A 20,851-nucleotide genomic window follows, 5' to 3' on the forward strand; every position below is an offset into this window, starting at 1 on the left:
AGCTTCAGCATCAGTCCTTCCAATGACTATTCGGGGTTGATTTCCTTTAGGATTGACAGATTTGATCTCCTTGCAGTTCAAGGGACTCTCAAGAGTCTTCTCCAACACCACAGTTTGAAAGCATCGATTTTTTGGTGCAAAGCCTTCTTTATGGTCCAACGCTCACATCCATGGGGTTGCAAAGAGTCGGACATGGCTGAGCGACTTTCACTCACTCCCTCACTCACATCCATACATGACTACAGGAAAAACCATACCTTTGACTATACGGACCTTTGTTGGCAAAGTAATGACTCTGCTTTTTAATATGCTGCCTAGGTTTATCATAGTTTTTCTTCCAAGGAGCTAATGTCTTTTAATTTTGAGCCCAAAAGTCTAATAATTTGTCAAGTTGTATGTTCTTTGTATAAGCAAAATACTTTTATACCTAGAAAACCTCACATAACATATATCTTTCTAAAAAAGCTAAAGACATATATGAGTAAACCAAGAGATGCAACAAAATGAAGAACTTAAAAATGGTTAAGTCAGAGTATAAAAAATTGGCATATATCATATATAGGCTTAAATACATAAATACGTATAAATATTTATAAGTATGTCCAGGAACTATAACATAAATTCCATAGATCATTTCTATGGAGAGTGCACATAAGAAATTCAAAGAAAAATATAAAAATAAACTATAAAAACTATAAAACTATATAACTGTAAAAATATCAAAAAATAAACTATAAAAATAAACTTTTGATAGTCTCAAAAACAAACAGAAAAAATTGATCTCTATATAAATGTCACATTCCAATGTAACTCAGACACATGAAAATTAAAATGTGAGCAAGTTGTAGGAGAGAAAGGCCAATTTACCATGAAGGTTACTCATGAGTTTCTAATCAAAAGAACTAGGGTCCTTCACTTAGCTTGACTGCATTTTCTTTGCCCTGTCTGAAAAACAAAAACAAACAAACAAAAACAAAACTCTTTACCATTTAATTTCCTTTTCTGCCTTGAAAATTTCTTCTTTTCATTGGCACCACATCACTGGCAGATTTCTCTTTTACCCTCTTAATTTTTTGTTTTGTTTTTGTTTTTTCCCCTCTGATTCTTTCCACACTTAAACTCCCAGCCCATCCTCAAAAGGGTAGGAATAAAATCTGAGGATTTATTTCCAAGTTCCTCTTTCATGGGATTAAGCTTTGTCTCTTGAAGCATTTTATTTACTCTCATCGCTTCCGCTTCTATTTAGGTGTCTCCTCTTCCATAATTTTTCCCCTGTGCTTGTACTTGCTTGTTTTCTATCTGTTCCATTCTGGCATCAGATCAAAGCAGCTGCAGCAACCCATATCTGCCTCAGGACTCTTCATGGTATTATTTACCTGTGCAAAGAATTCTTGGCCTTATCTTGCCATCTACCTCCAGCCTCTTCTTAGCACTAGGTGCTGTGCTTTCTTTAGCTTAATGAACCTATAATTCTGGAAAAGTGATGAGCCTCCTGCTGGCCCTGGCACTATGATTCTTGGGCGAGTAATAGTATCCACTGCACCACTAGTGGTGAGTAGGACTCCTTCACTAGCCATGTCCTGACTTAGTCCTCTCAGCTTCCTTGCTCAGGGAAGGAAATCAATTTCTATCTGTAGATGACTGCATTTAGATATCTTGAAATTATTTCAAATCACTTTAATCTGTCCTAGTTCTATTTCATTATTTTCTATCTTAAATAGTTTTCTTTTCTATCTGCCTCATTTATATTGACTAATATAACGAATATCTTTATCACTCCAGCTAAAAACTCTTGATTCACTTTTCATTGTGTTTTTATTCTGTCTGTGATCTTCAACTTCCTGCCCAATCACTATTAATTCTTTCATTTCAATGACTTTTAAGTATTTTTATTTTCTCAATTTCCATTGTCCACCTTGTTTTTTTAATAATGAAATGAAAGCAATAGTTGCTAATTTATCTTCTGGTTTTCATTTATTATCTTATCCAATGAATACTACATAACACAGGAAATACATTGTTTTAATATGTAGCTTTGCTTTCTCATTACCCTGTTTGTAAGTCTTCTTAGTAAGCTTCCATTTTCTACATAATAAAATGAGTTTTGTAAAACCAAATCTGTCATATTTCCCAACTACAGATGAGTCTCTAAGATGATTCTAACATGTTACTTTAAATAACTAATATTTATTGAATCAGACATAGTTCAAATCATGTTACACAAATTCAAGAACACATGAAAAATATTTTTAACTCAAATGTTTGGATCCATTTCCTCTGCCAACTTCTATGACCGTCACTTAAATGAATCTCCTACATTTTAAAAAAGTTGAGTTCCAGTTCAGAGCAGGCTCAGACCACCCCAGGTCACATCCACCTTCCTGTTTCTGGCATTTATTTTACATACTGTTGTTAGGGGAAGCACACTGACTGAGACCGCCCACCCTGGCCAGACACCATGGTAACAGCTCATTTGCATGAGCTGTTTTATGACAGGTGGTCCTGGTAAGGAACATGGAACTCATAAGCCACCACCAACTGGAAGAGCTCAGGAAAGGTCAAAAGGAGACACCACATGTCCTACCACCTCCCAGAATCCTCACTGGCATCCATCTAGGCTGAACAAGGTGTCAATCACCGGGAAGGACTCAGAGTCAGGATGATTGGTTAAAGACAACCTGGAAACTAACCCCATCACCATAAAACCGGAGGCTGCGAGCCACGTGGCAGAGCGGTTCTCCTGGGTTCCCTTACCCCCCTGCTCTCCACCCGGGTGCCTTTTCCAATAAATCTCTTGCTTTGTCAGCACATGTGTCTCCTCGGACAATTCATTTCCGAGTGTTAGACAAGTGCCCAGTTTTGGGCCCTGGAAGGGGTCCCCCTTCCTGCAACACTGTAATGGCTCTATCTTGTCATATTCTTATTTGTTAAGTCCACCATAAATGTTTTCTCATTAATCAGATGATTCAACAGTACTATGAAGTGTCTATGTTGTGCCAGGTGCATGTTTGACTGCAGGGCTACTGCTTACACATTCAAGGACGTGGAGGAATTGTAAACTAGGTAATGAAGGGAAGTAAAAGCAGAATGGCTTTGAGGGTATTAAAGTCAAGAATTCAGATTATAAGAAGTTAAGATACTCTTTCAGAGTATCTCTCCCCATTTCCTCTGGCAAGTACTTCAAAGTAAAACACATTGCTTAAGTTATAAGGGAGACTTATGTGAGCCAGAGAACTTGGTGTGTGTGTGTGTGTGTATGTGTGTGTGTGTGTGTGTGTGTGTGTGCACTTGCCCAGTCATTGCCAACTCTGTGAACCCATAGACTGTAGCCTGCCAGGCTTCTCTGTCCATGGAATTTTCCAAGCAAGAATACTGGAATGGGTTGCCATTTCTTACTCCAGGGGATCATGAGAGCTTGACATATTTCAGTCAATTCCCTTGGGAACCTCCTTTGTTGCAGTGTATTGGGATCCTAATCCCCTGAGGTTTATTCTCACACACCCACACACACCCACACCCACACCCACAGACACACACACACAAAAGCAGATGACACTTTTTTACAGGTTAAAAAACCCTTAATTTTATAGCTATTACTACTTATAACAAAAGAAAAATGTCTTGTTAGCCCTGGTATGCACGGCAGTTTCTTAATTAGAAGAAAAATATTTGCAATCAAAGCAGTTAAATCTAATATTGACCTCAAGTAAAGTTAAGAATATAATTGTTCTTAAAAAGAAACTAAAATGCACAAGGCAGAAGAAAATTACAGAGTCTTAACACACTTAGATAAGTCTTTTCTAGACATTAATGGATATGCAGATGATACCACTCTATTGAGAAATCAAAGAGGAACTAAAGAGTCTTTTGATGAGGGTGAAAGAGGAAAATGAAAATGCTGGATTAAAACACAACATTCAAAAAATAAGATCATGACAACCAGTCCCATCACTTCATGACAAATAGATGGGGAAAAAAATGGAAACAGTGGCAGATTTTATTTTCTTGGGCTCTAAAATCACTGTGGATGGTGAATGCAGCCACAAAATTAAAAGATGCTTGCTCCTTGGAAGAAAAGCTACGGCAGTATTAAACCTAGACAGTATTAAAAAAATGGAGACATCATTTTGCTAAGTCTATGTAGTCAAAGCTATGGTTTTTCCTGTAGTATTGTACTGATGTGAGAGTTGGACCATAAAGAAGGCTGAGTGCTGAAGAACTGATTATTTTGAACTGTGGTGCTGCTGGAGAAGACTCTTGAGAGTCCCTTGGACTGCAAAGAGATCAAACCAGTCAATCCTAAAGGAAATCAATCCTGAATATGCATTGGAAGGACTGATGCTGAAGCTCCAATATTTTGGTCACCTGATGCAAAGAGCCAACTCATTGAAAAAGACTCTGATGCTGGAAAATATTGAGGGCAGGATGACAAGGGGGCAACAGAGGACGAGATAGTTGGATGAAATCATTGACTCAATGGATATGAATTTGAGTAAGCTCCAGGAGATAGTGAAGGACAGGGAAGCCTTGCATGCTGCAGTCTATGGGGTCACAAAGTGTCAGACAAAACAGTGACTGAAGAACAACAGCAAGACTTTAATCATGTATAAACTGTCTCATAAACCTTTGCCTTTGTATTCATTTACCGCTTAAAATCTAATTATAACCCATTGTCATTCTAAAGATCAAGTCCCAACTGTTTCATTGTATGAGGTTTTTTTTCTAATTAAGTATGTGAGACCAAAGGGACTCAAGCTAGGCTACCTCATCTCAATTTTCACAAGCTGACATGCATTGTGAAAACAGTTCTTGATTATTTCCCTTACAGCTTTGCTGTGAAGGAAAAAAATCCCACTGAGCTGTGTACATTCCCCTGACATGCTCCAGGGTCAGCAAGTGTGGTTAGCAAGCACTGATCTTTAAAACCCGAGTTTCCACTACATTGCTAGCAATAACCTAAATCAATAGAGCAAAACAGCACCAACCAGTATGTGGTGAGTGATGACAAACAGATCTGTAGAGATATAAATGGAAAATGATACAGAATAGCCATATTATCTGGTGATAAAAATACAATCTTATAACACTCCTAGCCTTGAATAGTTTTAACTATTGCACACAAAGCCAGCAAGCAGCAAATCATGGATAAAGACAGTTGCTGTTTTCATTTTACTGTTTGATTTCTGCTAATAGATTGCAACAGCATGATTATGTGGAGGGTTAAGCATTTGGAGAAGATCACCATAATTACCTGGCATTATTTGGTGACATGATGACATTCTAAGTCACACATCATAGAAAAGAAAAACTGACCTGACCATCTTTTTTACTCTCTAGAGATCAACAAAAGTGTCCTCAGATGATTGAAAAGGATATTAAAACCACCTGTGAAATCACTTTAAAAATAATTTCTCAGGTAGCTTGTCTGAACTCTGAAAGGATAATATAGCTCTCACAATCTCAGCAGAAGGGAAAAATTTGCCTCACAGATGCAATTATTTTCTCTTTATAAAAATACCTTCTGAAAAAATAAAAGTGTAGTGAGAACACTCACTGATTAAAGCTGGTTACTATTGAGAACTACAAGATTGTTTTTCATGAAGCATATTAACTTTGTATATTGATGTCAAAACCTAAAAAAGAAGTCTTCAATACATAAATATTTCTCACATGACTATATGCAAATAAGAAAGTTTGTCAAAATTGCTACTATTAAACATGATCCAAATACTGATTTACTTTAAACAAGAATGTTATAAATTCCTCAGATGTATTAAAAGGAAAGAATTGACACAACAATGAGAAGATGCTCCTCAGCGGGTTCCTCATAACTTCTTGGAAATGAACAAAATGTATGCATTCATATTTTTCTGTGTCCACTTGCTAATGAAGGACACTATACTGTGAGACATGTACCCTGTCCAGAAAGAGACTCTTGTATCATGTGGTTTGGCCCACAGCTTCGGAAAGAATAAAGATATGCAAATGAACACTACACTTGGAGTATTGTCGTGTGACAGTTTGGAATGAGAAATCTCTGGCGAGCAGAAAGAAAAGGTTAGCAATTTTTAATATCCAAAATGATCAGTCATTCACCATACACGTCTCTGGTGAACTACATGATGTCAATGCTGTCACAAAAGCAAGACAGAAAATAAAAGTCCTAACAATTTTAATTCAAGGGAAAAAAATTCCTAGAAGACTTTTTTTTCCTCTCTAGATCACTTTAGGCTTGCACAACACGCATTTTATAATTCTTAATTTATATTCAGCAGCAATGCTCTCTCTGGCTTTAAGATCTTACCCATTTCTCCATCTGATACTTCAAAAGATTTTACAGTTGCTATTTCTAGTTTAAAATGGGTGATTCTCATTTCATTCACAAGAAACATGATGCCTTGAAAAGCATGTTGCCAACCTCTAGAGACGCAAATTATCATTGCAGAATTGTAACAATACCTACTTATATGAGAGGGCAGAAGCAGCACCAAGCATTATATTTGCCTTTCTTCACTTAATTCTCACAGACCTCAAATGGCCATACTTGGGCCTGAAGACAAGAAGAAATTTGTCCAGGTTCACAAATAACTAAATTTCTGAAGATCTGGCACATTTTGTCAATTCCGAAGAGCATAGAAATAACTGATTATTTATTCAACAAATGTTTCTACTAGGTACCAAACATAGTTAACTGTGGGAAAAAACAAATTGGATTAAGTTTTGATTCTTGCCCTCAAGGACCTTACCCTCTTGTTTGGAAGAGATATCATTAAATAAACATAGTGTTACCTATAGCTAATCACAGCCCTAAGTAGTGAAACTGACTTAAGAGCCCAGACAGATATGAAACTGAAACTATCTTCTTTTAATGAATAAATATTTATAATACTAACAGAATAGAAATACTTGGCAAGTTCATCCAAAAAATACTTATTCTGTATTTATGGCACTGATATAAAATAATAAAAGTGAAAATCAATCATAGCATTTTGAAAGATGTATAATTTTTATTGATATTTTCTAAAAAATTCCATGGAATTATCTTTTATTTCAGATTGTTGTAGATACAGCCAAATTGTAACTAGGCTAATTTAAGGGACACCATTTGTAGCAATGATGGAAAATTCAATGCTGAATACTAGTTATGCCAATAGCTGAAACTGTTTCCAGGATCAAAACCAAGTCTCATAAAATAATATATTTGCTAACTGAAAGATACATGCTCAGTATTCCAGTTGGACAACTGGCATCCATCTTTCATCTACTGAAAAGACAGCATTAGATATTAAAAGTTAAAAAAATACTATTGGGAATACAAGCCTAAGAGCTTCTTTACTATGGCAGTTGAGTCTGGTAAATTTCCATAAACAGGTTTTAGGAAGTGAAAAGGAGAACTTCTTTCTATGTAAATACTTTATATAAGTAATATGACTTATTTAGAAAATAGACAACAGAACAAGACAGCTTCTTTCACATCAGCACAGTGACTGAAAGTCATTGCAAAGTCACAAGTGACAAAAGTGAAGTAGGGATTTTGCCACCCGCACTAAGACTTTGAGGTCTGTCCCACATAGGTGAGTAGCAGGCCTACTTTTAGAATCTCATCATTAATGTCAGGAAAATTAACACTATCTTGAATTCTGTGCTAATGAAAATTTCTTAGAAATATAAGTATTTTAAGATGCTGTATTTGCTTAGGAGAGGGTTCAGGGCACTTTGCCCAAAATATGTCACTTGGGCATGTTGATTATTTTGAATTAAAGTTACTTAAGAGACAGTCAGTATAAGGAGGACACTTCTACTCTTTTGTCTCCCTGAAAGCAGGATATAAATCTCCCACGTGAAAGGTATCCTCTCTACACCAAGAGAATGAGAAATCCTTACTGCCAGAGACAGAGAATTCAAGGACGACAAGGCTATGTAAGCAAATCTCATTACTTCTTTACTAAATGACTACACCAAGCCCAAACCCATCATCTTGTCAGTTCTTCACAGATGTATTAGTACTTGGTCTAAAAGATAAAAGCTGTCTGCTCTAGTCACGTCTTCAAGCATTTTATTTTTATGAGCTCCTGTATGTACAAATTTAAATTTGTTTTCCTCTTGCTAATCTGTCTTATGCCAATTTAATTATTAGATCAGCCAGAAAACTTAGAGGGGAAGAAAGGAAAATTCTTCCTCCCCTACATTTACATAGTGCTTTATAGTTTCTATGTGCAGTTCTGTTTTCCCTACGAGACTGTCAGTTTCTGGACAGCAAAACCTGGTTAGCACAGTGATCACTATGGAGCTGGTGCTCAAAACACATATCTTGAATAGAATTGAACTGTATTCCTAATTTTAAAATATTTTGTACCTCTGACAGTTTACTTAAACAGACAAACCACAATTTCACATTCACCATCTCTATTGGTGTGTTCAAGGCTCTGAAGTTTTGCCTATCATATTTCCCAAGATTCAATAAATCAATTTCAAGGACATTTTAATACATTTGAGAAAAGGAACTTCTGAGTGAAAGGTCATTGCTTTCATGTTAACATTATTATTTCTTAAGACCTCACAGTCACAAAAGATGATATGGCTTGTCATAACTGAAGCTGAAAAATGTTATGACTGCCATTCATATGTTATTAAATAAATAGCATTACATAAATACTGCTTATATTAGCAACACAAAACAGAAATTTTAAGTCACTTATAAAATTGAGGTCTTTTTCTATTTTCTTACTTTTCTAAAATGGTTTTATTTAATACCTTTAACATTTTTCTAGAATTTATCAGCTACTGACTTATACTACAAGTTCACCCAAGATAAAAAATTCAAATCTTCATCATCCAACTATTATGAGAATAAATAATTAATATGTAAAATACTAAGTTATTTCTAGAAAGCATTTTTATACAAGTACTATTAGTTTTATATGCTATCTTCAATACATTAAGAGATGATATTAAGGAAAATTTACCTCACTTCTGCTATAATTTAATTAGAAACCCTCTATCTTGAAAGGCAATTTAGGACATCTAAGAGAATCTATGAAATATGTTCTAAAAGCAAGACAATTTTAGCTTACCAAAATTAACACATTCAATGTAATATTGTTATATGTTGATTTAGTGTTTGCTAATGAAATGTAAATAAGATGGAAAACACTTAAGGATAAAACTTATCTAGGCTAAACTAAACTTATGATGTTCCAAATAAAGAAACTGAATTATACTTATTGCAAATGTAGATAATTCTTTCTATATTACATATTTATCATTAGTATTAGATAAACTGACAAATACTAAATATTGAATTACAGTGACTATCTAAGTTTGATAATAATCACTTGAAATATGGTCTGTACCTATGTGTGCAACAGGCAAGAGTGCATCAAATGTGAAAGAGTGGATAGAGTGGAACACCCAGATTCATTGTGCTATCTTGGGAACTGGGTCATTTATAAGTTTTAAAATTGTCTCCCTTTAGTTCAGAGTATTAATCAGTGTCTTCAACTTACAGGAGGGTCTGCATCTTCAGCATAAACAGTTGTTATCGGTGTACCCTTGACAGCATCAGGAGCAACCATTCCTTTGTAGATTCGTTTACTAAACACTGGAGGGTAATCATTCATATCCTGTAGGATAAAATGAAGAGTTTAGTGCTTCTGTTGAAACCAGGTTACCTCTTCATATCACACAACCCATTTGCCACTGTCAGACTTCCATCCTCTCAATTCCATTACCCTCACTTCAGAACGGCACACCAGGGGAAACTCCTAGAGTCCCTATACAATATTGAGGAGTATGATGCCTACCCCATTCTATCAAAGCCCATCCCACTCAAGTAAACAGCCTGTCTTACAATCCATGTGCCTCCAGAAAAAGCTTTCAGATATTGTAATGACACTTGAAATTTTCTCTAAAGATGCTTCTAATGGTATGATGTAGTTTTGAACTTTGAAAAGTAGGAACACATTTCATAAAAAATACCCTTCTGTGAGAGAGGTGTAGAAGATGGCATATATATACATATATATACATGTATATATGTATATATATTGTTTTGTTGTTGCTTTTAAAAAAGGCTCTTTGGACACGTGCACCCCAATGTTCATCGCAGCACTGTTTATAATAGCCAGGACATGGAAGCAACCTAGATGCCCATCAGCAGATGAATGGATAAGGAAGCTGTGGTACATACACACCATGGAATATTACTCAGCCGTTAAAAAGAATTCATTTGAACCAGTCCTAATGAGATGGATGAAACTGGAGCCCCTTATACAGAGTGAAGTAAGCCAGAAAGATAAAGAACATTACAGCATACTAACACATATATATGGAATTTAGAAAGATGGTAACGATAACCCTATATGCAAAACAGAAAAAGAGACACAGAAATACAGAACAGACTTTTGAACTCTGTGGGAGAAGGTGAGGGTGGGATGTTTCAAAAGAACAGCATGTATACTATCTATGGTGAAACAGATCACCAGCCCAGGTGGGATGCATGAGACAAGTGCTCTGGCCTGGTACACTGGGAAGACCCAGAGGAATCGGGTGGAGAGGGAGGTGGGAGGGGGGATCGGGATGGGGAATAAGTGTAAATCTATGGCTGATTCATATCAATGTATGACAAAACCCACTGAAATGTTGTGAAGTAATTAGCCTCCAACTAATAAAAAAATTAAAAAAAAAAAAAAAAAGGCTCTTTGATGTTTCCATTGCAATTGCAAATTCTTTATGTATTTAGCATAATAGGATGATTAGAGCATTTCAAATGCAAATTGTGAGATATCCTTTGATGCCATTTTACATTGTTACAAACATAAAATGATTAAAAGATGTTTTCCCTATAGCACACTACAATGACACATAGGATTAGATGTTCTTAGTCAGAAATCATGTTAATTTATTTAAGGATTTTTTCAAAGTGATTTATATGTATCTTTTAAATTTTCACAATTCAGTGATATGAGTTATTCATGTTTATTCATTAAATGACATTTATGATGTTCCTCCCATTTTTATGACCCAATGCTAGGCACTGGGGATACTGAGGTGACTCAAAAAAAAAAAAAAAAAGATGTTCTTGAATTTGTCACTTAACTACCATTTGGCAGGTAAAATTACTGATTCTGAAGATAGCATAGTGACATCTGCCAAACTAATCTACTGGTTTGGCAAAGCCACAAATTAATTTGGTCTCTTGAGAGCCAGGTCATTTTTTTCTCAAAAATTTAAGGTTTTATGGAGAATTGCAAATCCTTTTTTCTTAAAAATAATGCTTATTAACCTGGAGGATTTATCTTTCTCAAATTTACTTTAAAAAAATTATTATTATACCCTGCATTGTTCTGGATACTCTGACTCAAGCATGTTTGAGCTCAAAACTAAATTTGTTAGGTTTTTTATTCCCCAGGTCATCCTTTTGTCACTTGATTTTTCTATGCAGTCTTTGGCATTTGTTCTGACACAAATTTTTTTTGCACAATGTAAACTGGAAATATACAAATTAGCTGATTATAAACACCCTTTTTTGCAAAGAGGCCAGGATAATTGGATAATAAACAACTGCAATCAAATTGAGCTTGCTTTTCACAGTAGAGCTAACATCTGAGTTGTATATCTGAAAAACCCTGCAGACTCTCATAAAAGTTGGAGATGTTGAACTATAAGCAAAATAAAAATTTTAAAAAAGTACATCATTTACCCGTTTTGACATGCAGTATTCACAACCTCTACAATGAAGAAGACTCCCTTTATATATGATGAGCTTTAGAATCTGAACAAGTAAATAAACCTAGGAAGCTTTTTCTCTATAATGAGGACAGTGGAAGGTATTGATCTTCAGGTTCCAGGCATGGGGTAAATATATAAAACTTGTGCATGCACATTTCCTCCTGCTATTTTCAAGAGTGCTAACTATTTTAATGAGTGAATCTTATAACCAAAGGGGTGGAACTCCTCTTGTGCCCCCTAAATCATAGTTTCTGAAGGTTAGAAAAGGAATCCAACTTTGTGATTTTTCTGTACGTGAGTTTCCTAAATCACATAAACTCAGTACGTTCCTATGAATTTTCTTCTTCTTTATTCTCCAAGGGGATATGAAAAATCTTAATGTTACAGGTATGTTTTGGATTAATTTGACTGTTACAGGGAGAAAAAAATATGTTTTTTCTCAATTATGTCAATACAGCTGCTAACAGTGCTGAGTACAGTAACATCTTTTTCTTTTTTGTTGTCTTGGAAAACAGTCACCAGGTCCCCCACCTCCTAACTGAACACACAGTGGACATTTTTATAATCTGACTTCATAAATTGATTATACAGAAACCTAAGTTTGTAAATTGGTATCCCTCCTTTATCTGCCTGCCATTGACAGGATGGAGAATAAATCAATGCTGTCACTGTAGCTGTATATCTTTTTTCTGGCACGCTGTACATGTTTTGAGGTTACAATCCTTCACCATGGCTAAACTGTGTAGCCAGTGCACACAGTTCTTGCACAATGCATTATTTCAGATGAGAGAATTTATTGAAATGCACAATGCCAAGTAGCATAATCAATAGTTCATTATATTTATGCTCTAGGGATGTTTGAAGAAAAATGTATATAAATCTGCCTCTGTACAAATGCTCTACTATGCAGAAAATTAAGGATAAGCTCCACTCTCCAAAAGCAAGCTCTTTTCTGTTGTCAATCATTCCACTAGAGGGCATGATTGGCAAAAAGAAAATTTCCTTTTCTGTCCTCGTTAGCAATTTATCAAGACCTATAACAGTTTGCTTTCTGTGATTATAATTTTTGTTGTTCTGAACAAAAAATTTCTTTTCATGTTTTTAAAGAGTATTCTGAATGTTACCATGGTTCTCAACTGGAACGGAGCCTTGATCATCTTAGAAAAAAAATAGTTGTATGAGTTAGCATAATTAGCTCCCACATATCAAGCAACTGAAACTGCACCTGAATGTACAGCTATCTAAGAGGAAGAAAATACGTTTATTTATTTTCTAAATTCAAGTTAAAATAATCACAGAAGCCATTTCTGCTTTGGCAGACCACAGAGTAGATTTTAAGCAACCTTTTCTAATGAGTATAACAGGAGCATAAGAAATTGCTGGTGAGCTTACAAATTAATGGCAGGTTCTCTTTTTAAAAACAAGAGAGATGATACAGTTTTTGATGTCTGGAATCATGGGTTAAAAATTCTTCTAGATGAGAGGCTTGGGCTTGATAGAAGAGTACTAACAAGTGATACTTCCATCATCTTTGTTAAATGATGATAATATAGAGAATGCCAGCCCTCATCTCAAACTCTTATGCACACTCTGTAATGAGATCAGCTGGTGAGGTGGTGTGTGCCAGCGGGTGGAATGGCTTCTGTTAGTCCTCCATTAACGGTCTAGCATTAGCTCTAGAACCATCGGCTACCTTGCCTCTGAAATCCCTTAAGGCTTATGGACCTGATGCCTCCTCTTCCTTGGCAGAGGACACAGTCGATTTTTTCCCTTTGCCTGTTACTAGTTCTGTTTCCAGTACCAGACACACTCTCTTTGTTGTTCCTGTTGCTGTTTCTTACATTATATGCCTTCTGCATTTTCTTCTCCCTTGGTTTCTTTGTTTTTTTCTGACTCCTCTCCCTTCTCCTTTGATTCTGTCACATAAGGTCAAAAAGGCCCCATCTCCAAACAAACAAATCTTTTCTTTTCTATTTTGCATGGGGTTCTCTTAAACACAAGTCACAAACTTATCTCAACCATTTTTGGCGAGGTTGGGGGAGGGGGGATAAAAACCTGTACTGGAAGTTTCTTTGTTAGCTACCTAAAATTGTTTTGTTTTGCTTTTCTTTTTAAGTTTGAAGCTTTTCTAGAATCTTGGGTGGTAGTATTATTCCCAGTATAAGGTAATCAATGGTACACTTGCCACGAAAAGCAAAGTGTACACTATAGTTCTCAGTATCACAAATATTGATGGAGTTCCCCTGTATCAGGTAGTACATTAGATGCTGGAGATACGCTTGCTACCAAGAAAGATAAAGTGCCTGCTGGTACTGAGCTTATAATTTAGTGTGGAAAGCAAATAAATAAATATTATCAAGTGTGATGAATGCTATGAAGGAGGAAGTATAAGGATGTGATGGGAAAACATATGAAGGAGTTTAAGTTTCACATAGGATGTATTCCTGTTATCTGAGCAACTGCCTCATTACTTATGCACGTTGGCAGGTAAAACAGTCTTTCAAGATTGATGGTTAAATTAGAAGATACTAACTGTGCAATGTTGACAAGCCACTAATTTAATATAAAATTCCACTCCCCATCTAATTTCTCTGAACTGGAATGATAATGTAGGGGGAGGCAGTTGATAAGTTTCTGGAATTTTTTCCAAGTCATGACACTGGTCAACTGAGAGTTGTTTTTCGGTCACTAAGTTGTGTTCGACTCTTTGCGACCCCGTGGACTACAGCATGCCAGGCTTCCCTGTTTTTCACTATCTCCCAAAATTAGTTCAAACTCATGTCCACTGACTGAGTCAATGCCATTCAACCATCTCATCTTCTGCCATGCCCTTCTCCTCCTGCCCTCAATCTTTCCCAACATTAGGGTCTTTCCCATCCAGGGTCTCTTTGCATCTAGTGGCCAAAGTATAAGCATGTATATTCAGTATTCTTGCCTTGCAAACCCCATGAACAGCATAAATAGGCAAAAAGATATGACACTAAAAGATGAACTTCCTAGGTCAGTAGGTGTCCAATATGCCACTGGGGAGGACTGGAGAAATAGCTTCAGAAGGAATGAAGAGGCTGAGCCAAAGCAGAAACAACACTCAGTTGTGGGTGTGTCTGGTGGTGAAAGTAAAGTCCGATGCTGTAAAGAACAATATTGCATAGGAACCTGGAATGTTAGGTCCATGAATCAAGGTAAATTGGATGTGATCAAACAGGAGACAGTAAGAGTGAACATTGACATTTTAGGAATCAGTGAACTAAAATGGACGGGAATGGGTGAATTTGATTCAGATGACCATTATGTCTACTACTGTGGGCAAGGATTCCTTAGAAGAAGTGGAGTAGCCTTCATGGTCAACAAAAAATTCCAAAATGCAGTACTTGGGTACAATCTCAAAAATGACAGAATGATCTCAGTTCATTTCCAAGGCAAACCAATTGGGAGAATATGTATCTATTCTGAGCCTGAATCTATGAGAAGATTCTAATCATACCACCCTATCTCAGACTTTCTAAAAACTGCATCATAATTATATATGTGTATGCGTGTATGTATGGTTTATTTTTCACTGTATATCAGACATTATGTTAAGTATGTTAAATTTTATCATTTCAATTAGTTTGTCTAAAATATATGTTAGTTATTATTATTTCTAATTTATAATAAGGAGCTGAAGCTTAGAGAAATTAAGTTGTTCATAATTATCCAGCTAATAAAAGATAGACCTAATGTTTAATTCTGGTATGCCAGATCCTGAGTTTCCCTGGCAGCTCAGATGGTAAAGAATTTGCCTGCAATGCAAGAGACCCAGGTTTGATCCCCTGGGTTGGGAAGATCCCCTGGAGGAGGGGATGGCAACCCACTCCAGTAGTTGCCTGGGGAATCCCATGGACAGAGGAGCACAGTCAGACACGACTGAGCGAATAACACTTCCTCACATTTTTCTTCTCACATCAGATTCTAAAGACATCATTCTGATACTTGGAGGTGAGAAAAAGGGGAACTGGCAAAGTCATCAGAAAAGTATATATAAAATGACTTGAGTAGGATTTTCATTAAAATTCCACACATAAAATTTTAAACATCTCTTTCCAAAAATATTTTACAGTTTTAAGAACTCTTCTAACTAGTTACTATACTTTTATCTTGGCAATCTGGCAAGCTTCTAAACATTGCATAATTCGAACCTATCTCCCTGAAGGTAATTTTTAAAGTTTATTTATAAAGCCTTTTTTTTTTAAAGAGTTGTAGCAGTTTTATTTGTATATTTTAAATAACAACTTTTTCAGTATTTAACCCCACAAATAGTTGTTTTCACTAAAACCTAATAAATTTTTTCCTAAACTGCATTCTTTGGAAAATTAGTTCTATCAGAAACTTTACAAATTAAGAGAAATGCAGTGATAGATTGTGGGAAATTACATTTTATTTTCTTGATATTCGCAACATACGCTAGTATATTAATACTCAAGTCTCCTATACAAAGACCTACAGTACAGAAACATTTATTTTTACACATACTGGTGTTTCCCAAACTAATTTGTCCGTGTTATTCTTTGTATATGAGACACCCAGACACCCCTCAAGACACCATCTTGAGGGGCTAGTGCTCTATAAAATAGACCGTGAAGACAATATATTGAAGGCACAAATTATTAGTGTTTGGAGTACCATATGACTTTGGTGAATTAAAGTTTTCAGAGTAGTAGTATGTGTTGAGGATTTCGCATATCAGGAGTGTCCCTGCTCCCAGTATGTAGCAGCCAATTCATCAGGGTAGAGATAGCAGCTGATAGTCATGATGGAATTGGAAAATGGTGACATTGCTTAGCAGTAACTAGTATAGACAAGGCTTATCAGCGTGTGTTACCCTCACTGGGAGATGCGTGGCAGCAGCAAGCCTGGTCTCATTTGCCTTGGCAGCCAAGGAAGAATGTGATAAACACTGAAGGGTAAAATTACTCAATTGTGTATGTAAGTAAAGCATTTTCTCAGGAGTCCCAGAAATCAATGGGTGACTTTTGGGAAGCCATGAGAGTCACAGATATAGGAATTATTACTATTTAAGATACTATTTTGGTCTCCAGGCTTGTAGAATTTTTGTTTCCTCTGGTTTTGTTTTTTAGTAGAAATATATTACATCTTAGTTTTATATCTGTACAACAGCAGAATAGACAGATGGTTTAAGAAATTATCTGATTCAGTCCCATGACACACCCTTTTTGATGTATTCATATTCTTTAAACATGGAGGTGCATATATATTAGAAAGAATATACTATTAAGAATCTGATAGTATAGAATAGAGCAGAGGGTAACATTTGAAGGTAATGGTCCTTAAATGGGTATTTTCTTCAGGCTAACCAATCTCAAGAGGAACAGTAGAAAGTCATAAAAAATAATGACCAGTCAGGAGGCAGGAAGAAGGGTAAATTAGAAGCATAAAATTAACAGATACACACCACTGTACATAAAACAGATAAACAACAAATATTTACTGTATAGTATAGGGACTATATTTGGTATCTTATAATAATCTATAATGAATTTAGAAATTATAATTTAGAAAAAAATATATATATAATTGCAACCCAAAATTAACAATGCTGCAAATCAATTATGTGCTGTGCTGTGCTTGGCTGTGTCTGATTCTGTGACACCCTGGACTGTAGCCTGCCAGGCTCCTCTGTCCATGGAATTTTCCAGACAAGAATACTGGAGTAGGTTGCATTTCCTACTCCAAGAGATCGCCCCAAACCAGCATTTCTTGCATCTCCTGCATTGGCAGGTAGATTCCTTACCCTCGAGCCACCTGTCAGTCGGTTCAGTTGCTCATTCGTATCCTACTCTTTGCGACCCCATGCACTGCAGCATGCCAGGCTTCCTTGTCCACCACCATCTCCAGGAGCTTGCTCAAACTCATGTCCATTGAGTCAGTGATGCCATCCAACCATTTCATCCTCTATCGTCCCCTTCTTCTGCCTTCAATTTTTCCCAGTATCAGGGTCTTTTTCAACGAGTCAGTTCTTCGCATGAGGTAGCCAAAGTACTCGAGCTTCAGCTTCAGCGTCAGTCCTTCCAATGAATATTCAGGACTGATTTCCTTTAGGGTTGACTGATTTGATCTCCCTGAAGTCCAAGGGACTCTCAAGAGTCTTCTCCAACACTACAGTTCAATGCTACAGTTCAACACTACAGTTCAATTCTTCAGTGCTCAGTTTTCTTTATAGTCCAACTCTCATATCCATACATAACTACTGGAAAAACCATAGCTTTGACTAGACAGACCTTTTTAAGCAAAGTAATGTCTCTGCTTTTTAATATGCTGTCTAGTTGGTCATAGTTTTTCTTCCAAGGAGCAAACATCTTTTAATTTCATGGCTGAAGTCACCGTCTGCAGTGATTTTGGAGCCCAAGAAAATAAAGTCTGTCACTGTTCCCATTGTTTCTACATTTATTTGCCACGAAATGATGGGACCAGATGTCATTATATTAGTTTTTTGAATGTTGAGTTTTAAGTCAGCTTTTTCACTCTCATCAGAAGGCTCTTTAGTTCCTCTTCACTTGCTGCCATGAGGGTTGTGTCATCTGTGTATCTGAGGTTATTAATATTTCTCCTGGCAATCTTGATTTCAGATTGTGTTTCATCCAACCTGGCATTTCACATGATGTACTCTACACATAAATTAAATAAGCAGAGTGGTATATACAGCCTTGATGTACACCTTTCCCAGTTTTGATCCAGTCTGTTGTTCCATGTCTGGTTCTAACTGTTGCTTCTTAACAAGCATCCAGATTTCTCAGGAGGCAGGTAAGGTAGTCTGGTATTCCCATCTCTTTAAGAATTTTCCACAATTTGTTGTGATCCACACAGTCAAAGGTTTTAGCATAGTCAATGAACCAGAAGTAGATGTTTTCATGGAATTCTCCTGTTTTTTCCTGTGATCCAACGGATGTTGGCAATTTGATTTCTGGTACCTCTGCCTTTTCTAAATCCAACTTGAACATCTGGAATTTCTCAGTTCACATACTGTTGAAGCCTAGCTTGGAGGATTTTGAGTATTACTTTGCTAGCATGTGAGATGAGTGCAGTTGTGTGGTGGTTTGAACATTCTTTGGCATTGCCTTTCTTTGAGATTGGCTTGAAAACTTACCTTTTCCAGTCCTGTGACCACTGCTGATTTTCCAAATTTGCTGGCATATGGAGTGCATCACTTTCACAGCATCATGTCTTAGGATTTGAAATAGCTCAGCGGGGATTCCATCACCTCCACTAGAATCATTATGAACAAAGCTTGGAGCCATCTGAAAATCAATCTATTAGACAACGCTGGTCCATTGAAGTTGTCTTTTACTCAATCTCCTCACTCCAGAGCAACAGAAGGAAAGAGGCTGTAAACACTGAAATGTTTAGAGTTTCTGATTTGTTTGAATCCTGAACTAATTCCTGGTCCCTCATGTCACAGCTCTTTTGACCAAATCAAAACAAGGACTCTATTAATACTGTCACCATAGAATATCAGCGGCAATTCACTGCCTGTCAGGTGTCCATGATTTAGCAAATGCCACCTTTGGACTGTGAAGAAGGCTGGGTGCCGAAAAATTGATGCTTTTGAACTGTGGTGTTGGAGAACACTCTTGAGAGTCCCTTGGACTGCAAGGAGATCCAACCAGTCCATCCTGAAGGAGATCAGTCCTGGGTGTTCATTGGAAGGACTGATGTTGAAGCTGAAACTCCAATACTGTGACCACCTGATGCGAAGGCTGACTCATTGGAAAAGACCCCTGATGCTAGGAGGGATTGGGGGCAGGAGGAGAAGGGGACGACAGAGGATGAGATGGCTGGATGGCATCACCGACTTGATGGACATGAGTTTGAGTAAACTCCGGGAGTTGGTGATGGACAGGGAGGCCTGGCGTGCTGCGATTCATGGGGTCGCAAAGAGTCAGACACAACTGAGCGACTGAACTAAACTGACTGACTGACCTTTGTACTGGGCATTGGATTTCTATCTATCCTCTTTCCTATATTATTTTGGGATAGGACATTTCTTTCCTTCTCAGAGGAAGAAATCACTCTGAAACATGAACATGCTAGCTTTATATTCCAAGACTCACTGAATTTCCTAATAACTTCAGCCCTTGTAGATGGACATTCATTTCTGGTCCTTCCATCTGTTCCTGCCTACTCCCATACCTGTACCCTCCTTTATAGGTAAACACACCAGGGGTGAATACAGTCCCCTTCCTTCATAGGAGAATCTCCTTCACTCTCTCTTCTACTTGTGTGCAAGACATTCTATCTAAAACTACAATCAGTACATGACTTAAGTCATCTGTTTATTCTGGACAAGTTCTTTAAATTCTTTTTAATGCTATCCAGAATTGTATATACATTTAAGTATTTCAAACTTTATGGCTTGTATTCAGCTTTTGGCTTACTATAGAAAACAGATCTTTTATTTCTATGTATTTTCTATGTTATATTATTATAACTCAGTTTGTAAGAGCATGCTTTTCTCTGGATTTTATGTTTAAAACTATTTAGAATTTTCAGGTATTTACCCATATCCTGTAATTCACTATGATCACAGATTCAATTCTTATTCAATATATATATATATACAACCAAAAGACCTTGTTTCATCAATATTCTGCAAAGCCTTTGTAACAAATATACATATTGTTCAAATGATCATGATTAGTTTTGTTTTGGATCCTTGAAATTTGACAGTAAGAAAGCTCTTTGCAGGTGTCTGTGATAAAATTCAATTTTTCTTCTATTGTGAAAATATTTTTCCTTTGAAATAAATATTTATTTTTTTCCATTATCACTCCAATCTTAAACAAATTTGATGGATTAGATATTAAATACTGAATCTTTCTTTTTTCCCCCTCTCTTTACAAAAGAAATTATGTTTTTGCTCATTTTCAGAGATGTCTTCAAGATAGTTTCCCCATGGTAACTATTTTGTGTAGAAATATCTCTTGGCAAATACCATGCAATTATGTTATCAGCTAAATAGCTTGTCAGTACTGCAAGTAAACAGACTGATAGCAGAAAATTTGCAAGCTTGGGAAAGATTTATATTTGTTGAGAAATGAGAAATATACTTCACTCTTCCCTTTAA

At 36.4% G+C, this 20,851-nt stretch overlaps 1 protein-coding gene across 1 annotated transcript in view; it reads right to left on the reverse strand.

Moving 5' to 3' along the window:
• Nucleotides 1-20,851, reverse strand: part of PCDH15 (protocadherin related 15) — a 1,286,954-nt gene that overhangs the window by 190,936 nt on the left and 1,075,167 nt on the right. Inside the window, exon 23 of the mRNA XM_043476181.1 lies at nt 9,507-9,623. Coding sequence (XP_043332116.1) covers nt 9,507-9,623 — 117 coding nt within the window. The remainder of the gene's footprint in view (nt 1-9,506; nt 9,624-20,851) is intronic.

Source organism: Cervus canadensis, chromosome 8, assembly GCF_019320065.1.
Source record: "Cervus canadensis isolate Bull #8, Minnesota chromosome 8, ASM1932006v1, whole genome shotgun sequence".
Classification (NCBI taxonomy): Eukaryota; Metazoa; Chordata; class Mammalia; order Artiodactyla; family Cervidae; genus Cervus; species Cervus canadensis.